At 44.2% G+C, this 12,521-nt stretch overlaps 1 protein-coding gene across 1 annotated transcript in view; it reads right to left on the reverse strand.

Annotated features, from left to right (window-relative positions):
• Positions 1–10,830, reverse strand: part of KLHL6 (kelch like family member 6) — a 62,153-nt gene extending 51,323 nt beyond the window's left edge. Inside the window, exon 1 of the mRNA XM_032171724.2 lies at positions 10,485–10,830. Within this exon, the coding sequence (XP_032027615.1) occupies positions 10,485–10,777 (293 nt within the window). The 5' untranslated portion in view covers positions 10,778–10,830. The remainder of the gene's footprint in view (positions 1–10,484) is intronic.
• Positions 10,831–12,521: the final 1,691 nt, after the last annotated feature.

The raw sequence follows: 12,521 nt of genomic DNA on the forward strand, positions 1-12,521 counted from the left end.
TTGGCCTAAGCTGATTGAGTTGATTTCTTATCCCTTGAAACCAAAAGAATGCTCACCAATAAAGGAACATGAAGCAGCGAAAATAGATGTTGCGCTCATGGCGGTTTTACCAAAAACACAAAGGCTCTGCATGTGGCCAGCTCTTCTCGTGGACTGTTTGGTGTTTACCATGTTAGAAACTTGTCCTGAAAAAACATTTTCATGGAGGGACAGTTGCATATCCATGGGTTTGATGAAGGGATAAAGCTCACAACTTGAGCTATGAATGATGAAAATATTTCTCTGTCGTGTTTTAGTTGGGAGCTGCATGGAAGATTATTTAAAATTGAAGAATAGATTTTCTAATCTTGATTGAAATAAGATCCACATGCTGTAGACACTAGGAGTAGGGGTGAGAGAGATGACACTTCCATGAAAAATCAAAGGACCTGATTGCACTTCTGCCCTGGTGCAGAACCCCTCTCCCCACTCCCAGTGCAAAAAAAAAAAAAAACAAAAGAACTGCGAGTCACATTGTATGCATGGCACATCTATATGCAGGTGGTCACATGAGCGACCAGTTCAATCCATAATATTCTGAGGCATTTTGGATTTTGGAACTGTTCCTTCCCATTTTTCCTGTGATAGCCATATTTTATCATCTTTCCCTTTTCTAAAGTTGCACAATAGCTTCCCACCCAACTCTGTGAGGACTTCCTGCTCTGGCCAGGATGCTACTTGATCAGTGACTGGACCTGCAGGAGGAAGATCCAAGTGTTCATTCACTTCACGCATTTACAGGATGTCTGCTGAGTGTCAGCCATTGCAATGGCATCGAGGAGAATAAGGTGGCCACTGCCTTCACATGGCTTGCATTTTTCAACCTGCTTTTAGTCCACCCATGATGGATGATGCCTTCATGCCACACATCCCTACAAGTGTATCCAGGGCTCCTCACAGTTTTGCAGGGAGCAGAGGAGTGAATGTGCTAATAATTACCTTCTTGCGTATTTGGGTCTCAGGATCCATATCTCTGATGCCTGTGTGACAAGGGTCATGGAATCCCCTCATAACTGTGTAGTTTTCGTGATACTTTAACATCTGTTCTGCACATATTGCAAGCCTAGCAAATAGTTTTGAATTGGAAGCCACTGATATCAAGAAACCCAGATGGAGGAAAGCCTGCTTGGGTGGAGGCAGGACAAGCAGCAGCAACCTCCAGCTTCCAGAGACAGCCCTGACAGCAGTGCCAATGGCTGCAGCTGTGCAGCTGTGGCCCCAGCATTGTACAGCAGCAAGGAAGTCCTCCCCAAAGGAGTCCTGGGTGGCTTCGGGCTGCGGTCCTGGCCCCTGTCTATCCTCCCTTGCACCTGTTTGTCCTCTGGGTTTGGTTCTCCAAACTTCTGTGGGGATTTTGTGAGTTCCTACTATCATTTACATAAATTCCTCTTCTCAAATAAGCCAGAGTTGATTTCTGTTTCTCAGAACCAAGAAATCTGACTTATTACCACGCATAAAGTGTTGGGGCAAATAAATTAATAAATGAATCCATTCTACTATTTGCATTTCACAACTTGCTGGGATTGGTAGACATAAATTTTTAGCCTCGCTCTATTGTAGACATCAGTGTTGAGCCTCAGAGAAGCCAAGCAGTTCCTCCAAGATTTACATAGCCAGCAAGTGGCAGAGTCTAGACTGAAACCCCAGTGCCGTAAGTCTTTTTTTTTTTTTTGACGGAATCTCTCCCTCTGTCTTCCAGGTTGGAATGCAGTGCCATGATCATAGCTCTCTGCAACCTCCGCCTCCCGGGTTCAAGCGATTCTCCTGCCTCAGCCTCCTGAGTAGCTGGGACTACAGGCACACGTCACCGCGCCTGGCTAATTTTTGTATTTTTTAGTAGAGACGGTGTTTCACCATGTTGGCCAGGCTTGTCTTGAACTCCTGACTTCAGGTGATCCACCAGCCTTAGCCTCCCAAAGTGCTGGGATTACAGGCGTAAGCCACCGCGCCCGACCTCAGAGTCTTTATTTATTCCACTTAGGACAACTATTCGTATACTCACTGCTGAAGTAGTAATCCATTAAAGAGTGCTGGAGGTGCTATATAATATTTAAGATATGCTAATATCCAAAGAATTCTGAATGGCAAAGCACATCTGGCTCCCAGATATTTGGGTAAGGGATTATGGGGCTTTCTGATAATGTTAACAGTTTTCATTTTGGTGTTATTTGTCTACCTTTTCTCACATGCATATCTTTCCATAGTTTACATGCAATTTTGCATCTTGCTTTGCCCCCTCTTTTCATTATAATATTTTTCCTACAGTGCTCCATACTTCTCGTAATGACTATTTATTATATTGCTACCAGTTTCAACAGAGGCATAATACGAAAATCATTCTCTCACTGTGGACATTTAGGTTGCTTCCAGTATTTTGTTTTTATACGTGATGTGGTAATCTTTGTATTAAGCATTTTTTCTCAGTTTGGAATATGGACGGCCAACATTTTTTCAGGCACTTTGCTGGATTCTTTTTATTTCATTCAATCTTCATAATATCAAGTAGATAGCATGGTGTCCATTTCATCCTCGGGGGAGCTCACTTTGATGGGAAGAGTGGTTCCCCCAGGATGTCTAAACTGAAAACAGGCCTCTTCACGGAGAACAGAAATGTGGCTAACAGGTCATTTCCTATGACCCCTCAGCTCCCCAAGACTCTTTTGCTAGTGTAGGCTACATAAGCTGAAAAGGAGGAGGAAATGTAAAAATCAGAGCCTCCTCGTGCTCATACACACATGCGCAGGCAGGATACTGTTGGAACATTCATTCCGGTTTATGTCTGGGGGCTGAGCTGACACACCCCCATAGCAGCAAGGACCCAGCATGCCTTAGGACATCAGTCTGGATCAAAGGGTTAAAAAAGAAACAAGGAAGCAGGGTCAGGGTGTGCAAGGTGAAAAGATAGTGTGCTCTGAAAATATATGGGACATCACTGCGGCTAGAACCAGAAACTGGTTCTCACCATTTGGGAAGCCCAACTCACTGCAAAATATGGCACACTCTATAAGTGACAGTGACCTGTGAGGGCAGCCCTGCTGTGATTCCCAGGGTTGGCAGAGGGAGGGGAGTCATAGTGATGAGGGGAGGGGTAATCAGCCTTTTCTCTGCCCTGTCTCATGACTGGCCCTTCCTACATGCATAGAAAAGCTTCCAGGCTGAGGCTGAGTCAACAGCAATCTCCTTTGTTGATACTGCTGCCTGGAATCCTTGTCTAGATTCCTGTCTCACTCCTGTCTCATACCCCAGTCTCTGGGTCTGGTTTCTTGAGGCTATGTTGAGAGGACTTTGCCCGCCAGCTACAAAAATCAGGCATAAGGCCAGGAATGGGAAGGGTATTGTGAGCACAATCTATGCACTTGTTAATCATTATTACATGTTGACCAATTACTGCATGGCAGAAAAGTGGGGCAAGAGACTACTCTTAAGCCACATGTAGATGTTGTAATCCTGAGCTTTGTCTCCATAATGGGGTAAGATGTCAGAAAAGAGTCAGCAAGTCCAGGTGATAGAATAAGTGCCAAGAACATATACACCCATAGAATACTATGCAGCCATAAAAAGGAATGAGATCATGTCCTTTGCAGGGATATGGATGAAGCTGAAAACCATCATTCTCAGCAAACTAACACAGGAACAGAAAACCAAACACCGCGTGTTCTCACTCATAAGTGGGAGTTGAACAATGAGAACACATGGACACAGGGAGGGGAACAACACACACCGTGGCCCATCGGGGGGTGGAGGGCAAGGGGAGGGAGAGCATTAGGACAAATACTTAATGCGCTCGGGGCTTGAAACCTAGATGATGGGTTGATGGGTGCAGCAAACCACCATGGCACATGTATTCCTATGTAACAAACCTGTACATTCTGCACATGTATCCCGGAACTTAAAGTAAAATTTAAACAAATTAAAAAAAAGAGAATAAGTGCCAAGAAAAACAAGAATGAGTTAAGGCCATGTAGGTCTGTATTAAAAATCTGGCTAATAACAAATGCGTTGAGGATTGCTGCTGCCACAGTGGGTACACTTGAGAACTCAAGTGAAGCCAATGATTGTAACACCAGGGTCAGGCCCTATATTTTCCACTTTTAATATTTTCCAATATTGTGGATCAGAACCAATATGATAGTGAATATTTCAGCATTATATATCTATAATCCCTTATCTGCAGTTCCAAAATTCCCAAAGTGCTGATAAATATAAAGTTTTTCATAACTTATTTCATGGCTAAATCCAATTTGAATGGCACTCGTCAGGTCGGGACACCTGAGTCTTGCTCTGTTGCCCAGGCTGGAGTGCAGTGGCATGATCTTGGCTCACTTCAACCTCCACCTCCCAGATTCAAGTGATTCTCCTGCTTCAGCCTCCTGAGTAGCTGGGACTACAGGCACGTGCCACCACGCCCAGCTAATTTTTTGTATTTTTAGTAGAGATGTGGTTTCACCATGTTAGTGCTTGACTCTTAAATATGAATAGCTATCTAAAGACTACAAGATATTTAAGTATAGCCTCTAAAATAAAAGACAGAGGCCAGGTGTGGTAGCTCATGCCTGTAATCCTAGCACTTCGGGAGGCTGGGTCAGGAGGATCCCTTGAGCCCAGGAGTTTGAAACTATCTGGGCAACATAGGGAGACCTTGTCTCTAGGAAATAAACAAATAAATACATAAAATAGAATAAAAGAGACAAAAGCAAAGAGAAAAATACAGTGGAAACAAACAGTAAAAAACAAACAAACAAAAACAGAAGAGTGTTTTTTTAAAAAATATAAACCTCAAAGAGATTAAGTGAAAATATAACCTACACAAAACAAGAACAGGATGTTATAAAAAGGAAGCTTCATAAATAAAACAAGAAAAAAGTCTTGGAATTAAAAAACTGAGATTCTCAACAGGTTGGAAGATAAAATTGAGAAAAATCTTCCAGAAAGTAAAAAACAGAAAGATAAGAGGATGGACAACAGGAGAGAGATGAGAAAGCTAGAGACTGTTCTAGAAGTCCACATCTACCAAATAAGTGATCCAGAAATACAAAACAAGGAAAACAGTAACCATGTAATTACCAGGCAGTGATATGAGGAAATGTTCAGGATTAAAGGATGTGACTCTCCAGATTAAAAGGATTCATCAAATGCATAGCATAATGGTTGGAGTAAAACACACATACACACACACACACCCACACACGCACACACACACCCCTCCAAGGCACATCATTGTGAAATATCAAAATGTTATTTAAAATCAAAGAAAGTCTGGGCGTGGGGCATGGTGGGTGGCTCACAGCTGTAATCCCAGCAAATTGGGAGGCTGAGATGGGTGGATCACCTGTGGTCAGGAGTTCCAGACCAGCCTGGCCAACATGGTGAAACCCTATCTCTACTAAAAAAAATACAAAAATTAGCCGGGCATGGTGGTACATGCCTGTGGTCCCAGCTACTTAGGGGGCTGAGGTGGAAGAATTGCTTGAGCCCAGGGAGGCTGCAGTGAGCCATGATCAAGCTGCTGCACTCCAGCCTGGGCAACAGACCGAGACCCTGTCTCAAAACAAAACAAAAATATATGCAAGGCCTTAAAAATTTACTTCCCATGGGCTGGGCGTAGTGGCTTACGCCTGTAATCCCAGCACTTTGGAGGCCAAGATGGACAGATCACGAGGTCAGGAGATTGAGACCATCCTAGCTAACATAGTGAAATCCTGTCTTTACTAAAAATACGAAAAAAATTAGCTGGGCGTGGTGGCAGGCACCTGTAGTCCCAGCTACTCGGGAGGCTGAGGCAGGAGAATGGCGTGAACCCAGGAGGCAGAGCTTGCAATGAGCAGAAATAGTGCCACTGCACTCCAGCCTGGGCAACAGAGCAAGACTCTGTCTCAGAAAAAAAAAAAAAAAAATTACTTCCCATGCACTCTTTCTTAGGAAATTATTGGAGAATGTGCTTATCAGGGTAAGAGGGTAAACCAGGGAAGAGAAAGATAGGGGTTGAAGGGAGAAGGCTCCATTCAACATAGCAGATAGTTCCAGGGAATGATGGAGAAGCGGGTGAATCCTGGTCAGCCTGCAAATCCAGGGAACATGTGTAAGATGATGCAAGGCAGGAAGATTCTGAGGAAATGGAACTGGTAGATTCTTTGATGCATTGGACCATATGAAAGATTTTTGTGAGGCTGTGAGCAAAAGACACCCCAAAACAAAGCAAATGAAAAAATGAGTGAATTAATAACTTCAGGAAAGACAAAAGGTTTACAAGAAAAGAAACGTGATCATTGAGTAATTTGGCTCAACAGAGAACAAGGTTTTCGTGAACATAGTAATGTAAACTCTTGTTGTGATAACATTATGTTGAAAGATTACAGGGAAGGAAAGCATATGGTAAGAGGTTAGGTTGAAATCAGTAAATGATGTCTAACACCAAAAAATCAAGAAAGAGCAGTATAAGTGTGTTTTGCAGAAATATAGAGCTAGTGCCGGAAGAAACAAATGGAAGTTGAAAACGGTAGCCTTTGGTGCACGAGACAGGGTGGAGGAGGAAAAAGGAATTTTTGTTTTTTTCATTATAAGCCTTTAAATACTATTTAACGCTTTGTTTACTATTTGCAGATCTTTAATAAAAAATAAAATTTGCCGGGCGCGGTGGCTCACGCTTGTAATCCCAGCACTTTGGGAGGCCGAGGCGGGCGGATCACGAGGTCAGGAGATCGAGACCACGGTGAAACCCCGTCTCTACTAAAAATACAAAAAATTAGCCGGGCGTGGTGGCGGGCGCCTGTAGTCCCAGCTACTCGGAGAGGCTGAGGCAGGAGAATGGCGTGAACCCGGGAGGCGGAGCTTGCAGTGAGCCGAGATTGCGCCACTGCACTCCAGCCTGGGTAACAGAGCGAGACTCCGTCTCAAAAAAAAAATAAAATAAAATAAAAAAAAAATAAAAAATAAAATAAAATAAAATTTAATTTAATTTAAAAAATATATGAAAAACAGAAAGACAGTTCAACAAAAAAAGAACTGCAGATGCCCCTGAAACATATGAAGAGATGTTTGATCTTATTAAAAATAAGAAAAATGCAAATTAAAGCTAAATTGAGATATTCTTTCTCATTTATCAGATTGGTAAAAATTCAACGGTTGGATGACACCCTCTTTTGGTGATGCCGTGGGGAATGCAACATGATTCAACCCCAGTGAAGGAGACGTTGCAATAACTGCTAAGACCACAGATGCATTTGACTCAGCAAACCCCCTTCAAGAAATGCATATGAAGAAAACTCATGTTTCAGGTTATTCATTACAACATTGTTTGTAATAGCAAAATGTGGATTAGAAATAGTCCAAATGTCTGTCCATAGGGGACTGTTTAATAAACTATTGTCAGTCCCTTAGTGGAAAGTATTTATTTTCTCAATGAATAAAGGAAAAAAATGACATAATTTTACAACCAGCTTCCAGGCCCCCCAAAACACAGAGAGCTGTGTTGAAAGCCTCCCAGACTGGCCGGGCGCGGTGGCTCAAGCCTGTAATCCCAGCACTTTGGGAGGCCGAGGCGGGTGGATCACGAGGTCAGGAGATGGAGACCATCCTGGCTAACACGGTGAAACCCCGTCTCTACTAAAATACACACACACAAAAAATTAGCCGGGCGTGGGGGCGGGTGCCTGTAGTCCCAGCTACTCGGGAGGCTGAGGCGGGAGAATGGCGTGAACCCGGGAGGCGGAGCTTGCAGTGAGCAGAGATCGTGCCACTGCACTCCAGCCTGGGCGACAGAGCGAGACTCCGTCTCAAAAAAAAAAAAAAGAAAGAAAAGAAAAGAAAAGAAAGAAAGCCTCTCAGACAGAGAGACTCTCTGACTTCCCTAAACCTGAGCGTATGAAGAACCCCTTTCGAAACCTTAGACACAAAGCGAGAGAGTGAGATGTAAAGTGAGACCATGTCAGATTTAACACAGCCCTAGGTCTAAATCCCAGCTTGGCTACTTTTTACTTGCTGTGACACTCTGGACTTTGGCTCCTCGTCGGTAGGCTGGGGATAGGACTCCCTGCCTTGTCAGGTTGCTGTGAGGGTGGAGTGGACTAGAGTATGTGATACAGAAGCTACGGGGCCTGGCCCACGGTAAGCGCTCCACAAACAGGAGTTGATATGAATAGTAGCACCGGAAAAAAGAATCCTGTCTCCAGGGCAGTATTCACTGTAGAAGGAAAGTCATGTTGGAAATCCCAAGAGAAGAAGCAAAAGTCACTTCTCTGAAGAGAAGAATTGAAGGAATTTCCTCCCATGACCAGGCAGTTTTGGGAGAGACTCTGTATACACAGTCAGATGCCTTCACCCTCATGTTCTCCAGCTTCTCATTGCTATTGCCTCCTCTGATGACTGGCAGAGACTTTCCCTAAGTATCCTAGTTCAGCAGGGCTGGAAGGATCTGAGCCCAAATTCCCATTTAGGATGAGAAACCCAAGCACCAGAGAAGACCAGTGATCAACTCGGGGGCACACAGCCAGCAGGCCTGGTCCACAGCCAGGCCAACCCACTAACAAAACTGCTTCCAGGTACACATTTTATGATAGCAAGGGATACAAAAGAATAAACCTAAATGTGCGTCCCCAGGGCATTGAGCTAACCTGACTTTACTCACTCCTGAGAGGGGCTGCAGTCAATGTGAAAGCATGTGATCAAGGTTGGTAGAGAAAGTAATGTGTTTATATCAACCCATTTTGATGGCTGTGTTTACACTTTACATTTTACACACTTCCCGTGGAATGAAGTCCCAAACCTAGTGGCAGCTTGCATTGCAGTAACAAGGATTTCTAGAACATACCCAATCCCTGCTCCAGCAATGACCAGATATGTAATGCTGAGTTTTCATTTCCGCATCTGTGAAAGGAGGTATCGGCCACCTTCATCATGCTGTTACAAAAATAAAATCAGATAACTATGTCTGTCTGGCGCACAGCAGCCACTACTTTCCTCAAACCCAGATATCCCCTTGTCTTATCGACACAGGAGACCTAATGAGTCCCACAGCAACCTGCTGATCCTGCTCTATGAATTACAAAGAAACATTTCCCCCCAAGCGCCTCAAAAAAAAAAAAAAAAAGAAAGAAAACACTTTCCATAATACTTTCATAGGTTAATTGTTTTCAATTTCCTCAGCCAGAATCAAGAGTTAAGAAGAATCTCATTAAGAAGAATTCTAAGGGTATTTCCTTTCAAGTTCCCAAATACTTTCTTCATTATCCACATTGCCCTTGCAGGCTGGTTCCCCCACGTCCATGCCGATATGGAGAACACTGGATCAGATGTATTCACTGGGTTCCCGGCGCTATAAAATTCCTACCCCAGGGATGTGCTCATGGGAAACACTCAATAAGTCATCCTTCGCTGAATCAAGCAGAATCAGAAAAAGAATTCCGAGAAAGATATATTGAGCATCTACTTACTATATGCTAGACACTGTGTAAGACCCTTTTCACGCTCTTGTTTAATTATGACAGCCCTGAAAGGTGATCATCATTGTGCTCACCTTACAGACGATGAAACAGACATTCAGAGCACTTTGTGACTTGCCTAAAGTTTCACTGTCGAGAAGGGACCAAGTCTCCTGACTTCAGGTCTTCCCACTATGAGATCACCAGTTTATTGTAACTAGAGGCTTCCCACATCTAAAGCATCTTTGTAACTGCTTTCCCTTTCCCCACACTGCCTACACATAAAGAAGCCCCTAATTTGTAACAAGTCATTTGATAACTCCAGAAGAGGGGCCACATCCTTTTTCTCTACGTCTGTTGATTAACAAAGACAACATTATGTTTCCAACACATTAGTCAGACCAAGGGGGAAAAAATCCCCGACTTCAGTAATTTTCCATCCTTTGGAACAAGGAAATATACACAAAAGGTTTACTATAGAATGTAAACATTACTTTTAAATGCTGCCAATCTCTCTTTTAATGTGGCCTAAATCCTAAAATTTAAAGTGTGATAAGCTGGGCACAGCGTCTCACACCTGTAATCCCAGCACTTTGGGAGGCTGAGGCGGGTGGATCACCTGAGGTTGGGAGTTCAAGACCAACCTGACCAACATGGAGAAACCCCATCTCTACTAAAAATACAAAATTAGCCGGGCGTGGTGGCGCATGCCTGCAAATCCCAGCTACTCGGGAGGCTGAGGCAGGAGAATCACTTGAACCCAGGAGGCAGAGGTTGCGGTGAACCGAGATTGCGCCATTGTACTCCAGCCTGGGCAACAAAAGCAAAACTCTGTCTCAAAAATAAATAAATAAATAATAAAATAAAGTGTGATTGTGTCCTTTCTTATATTTTAAGTAGACACACAAGCCTTAATATATATGTAAACCATAAATATCATGGCCAACTGTTCAAGATTGGGCTCTCACACTAACACACCTCTTCCTTGCAACTTGCACCCAGTTTGACTCTGGTCCTAGGCATGCTGACCTGAAATAGTTGCTGGCTGCGGCAAGCACCACGCGGTGGCAGGAGAATTCCTGAATGTCCACACACAAGATGACATCTGTCAGAGCGTTTTCCATTCGCAGGGTCTCCAGGCCATTCTGAAGAATTAAGGAGAGTCCCGCGTCGTCAAATTTGACCTTTTCCCCATTTAAGATCTCGACCAAGTCTCCTCTTTTCTGGGAGGGCTCATCTGTAGAAGGTGCCAGGGGCCCTTCCAAACTCTTCTCGACCACGTCACCCATGGTCCAGGCGCCCCTTTGTCCTGCCATCAACATCGAGACTGAAGGAGCACCCAAGTGTCAGGCAGGCCCCATTGCAGAAGCTGAGCGGATTTCCTGTGCAGGGCCCTCCACTTATCACCAGCTGTCACACACACATAACAGGAAGTCTCGCACTTTCTCATCCTGTTACTACAAATGCCAGCAACTTCTATTCTTCTTCTTTCTGTGAGTAATCACAGGGTTAGAAATTACTTATAATAGGTGTGTGGGAGGGGGTTCTGGAAGAGGCGTGGCCTCTCAGCGTCCACTGTGAGTGCTGTGTGTTTATTTTGGTGCATCTCCCACTTCATATCCGTGAGCAGGAAGCCTCCAGTGGTGGCTGTTACATTTGTACTCCTAATGCTATCAATAACCCAAGTCGTCAATGAGTGGATGGACAGGAGACAGTCTAGAATCTTCCCACTTCACATTTGTACTCCTAGTGGCTCAGTAACCCAAGTCGTCAAGGAGGGGATGGAGAGGAGACAGTCTATGATCCTCCCACTTCCTCCTCCCAGGAGTCTGAGATCCTACAATGATCCAACAACCGTGCTTTGTAAACCATGGAAACCCCACTTATCCCTGACATTCTCATTTCTGGCAGCACTGCAGATTGTCTATCTTCATCCTCCTCCCTACCCAGGGGAAAACAACGTCATGGCAAACATTCATGTCTTCCCCTCACCAAACAATGTCTATTGTTTTGGATATGCTTTGGGGGCACAGAAGAAATGGTTTCCAAAACTCCGTCAACAGCATCATCTCAGAGGACGAGTCAGGGTAGGTCTACACCGAATTGCCATAGCACGTCTCAAAGTAGCCCAACGTCTACTGACCATGCATCTAATGTTGGATCCTGAAGTATTTTCATTACCTCTGCAGGTCTCAGTTAAGTAGTAATAACTGTCATTATTAAAATCCCATGATATCCTGGGGAAGTTATAGGAGCGTATTAGTTAGCGTTCTCTCACGCACAACGGTAATGCTTTACCAGGTTGCTAGGTATTTCTTAGCCAAGCAAACTTGACATCTAAAATTAACCATCACAATTACAGTCATATCCAGCATAATGATATTTCGGTCGATGATGGACTCCAGAGGACAGAACCAAAAGGATACCTAGAGAGGCATAGCAGAGGGAAATTATTAAGGGAATTGGCTCACATGATCATAGAGATGAGAAGTCGTGTGACAGACTGCTGAGAGCTCAGTTCAAGTCCAAAGGCCTCAGAACCAGAGAAGATGGTATAACTCTCAGTCCAAGGCCAAAGGCCTGAGAATCCAGGGGGTGGGGAGACTGATGTAAGTCCTGAAGTCCAAAGGCAGGGGATCCTGGAGTTCTGTTGTTCAAGGCAGGAGATGGCTGTATCCCAGCCTCAGGAGATAGAGACCTTGACCTTTCTTCTGTTTTTGTTTTCTCTGGGCCCCTGGCTGATTGGATGGTGCCCACCCACACTGAGAGTGTATCTTCTCTACCGAGTCCACTCAGACTTGCTAATCTCTCCTGGAAACAACCTCACAGACACTCCCAACAGTAATGCTGTTCCAGGTTGCTAGGTATTTCTTAGCCCAGTAAACTTGACATCTAAAATTAACTGTCACAAGTACAGTCATGCCCAGCATAATGACATTTCAATCGATGATGGACTGAATATACAATTGTGGTCCCACAAGATCATAATGAAGCATATAAAGAAACATGACGGCCAGGCGCGGTGGCTCATGCCTGTAATCCCAGCACTTTGGGAGGCCAAAGTGG

The sequence above is a fragment of the Hylobates moloch genome, unplaced genomic scaffold (assembly GCF_009828535.3).
Source record: "Hylobates moloch isolate HMO894 unplaced genomic scaffold, HMol_V3 SCAFFOLD_13, whole genome shotgun sequence".
NCBI classification, from domain to species: Eukaryota; Metazoa; Chordata; class Mammalia; order Primates; family Hylobatidae; genus Hylobates; species Hylobates moloch.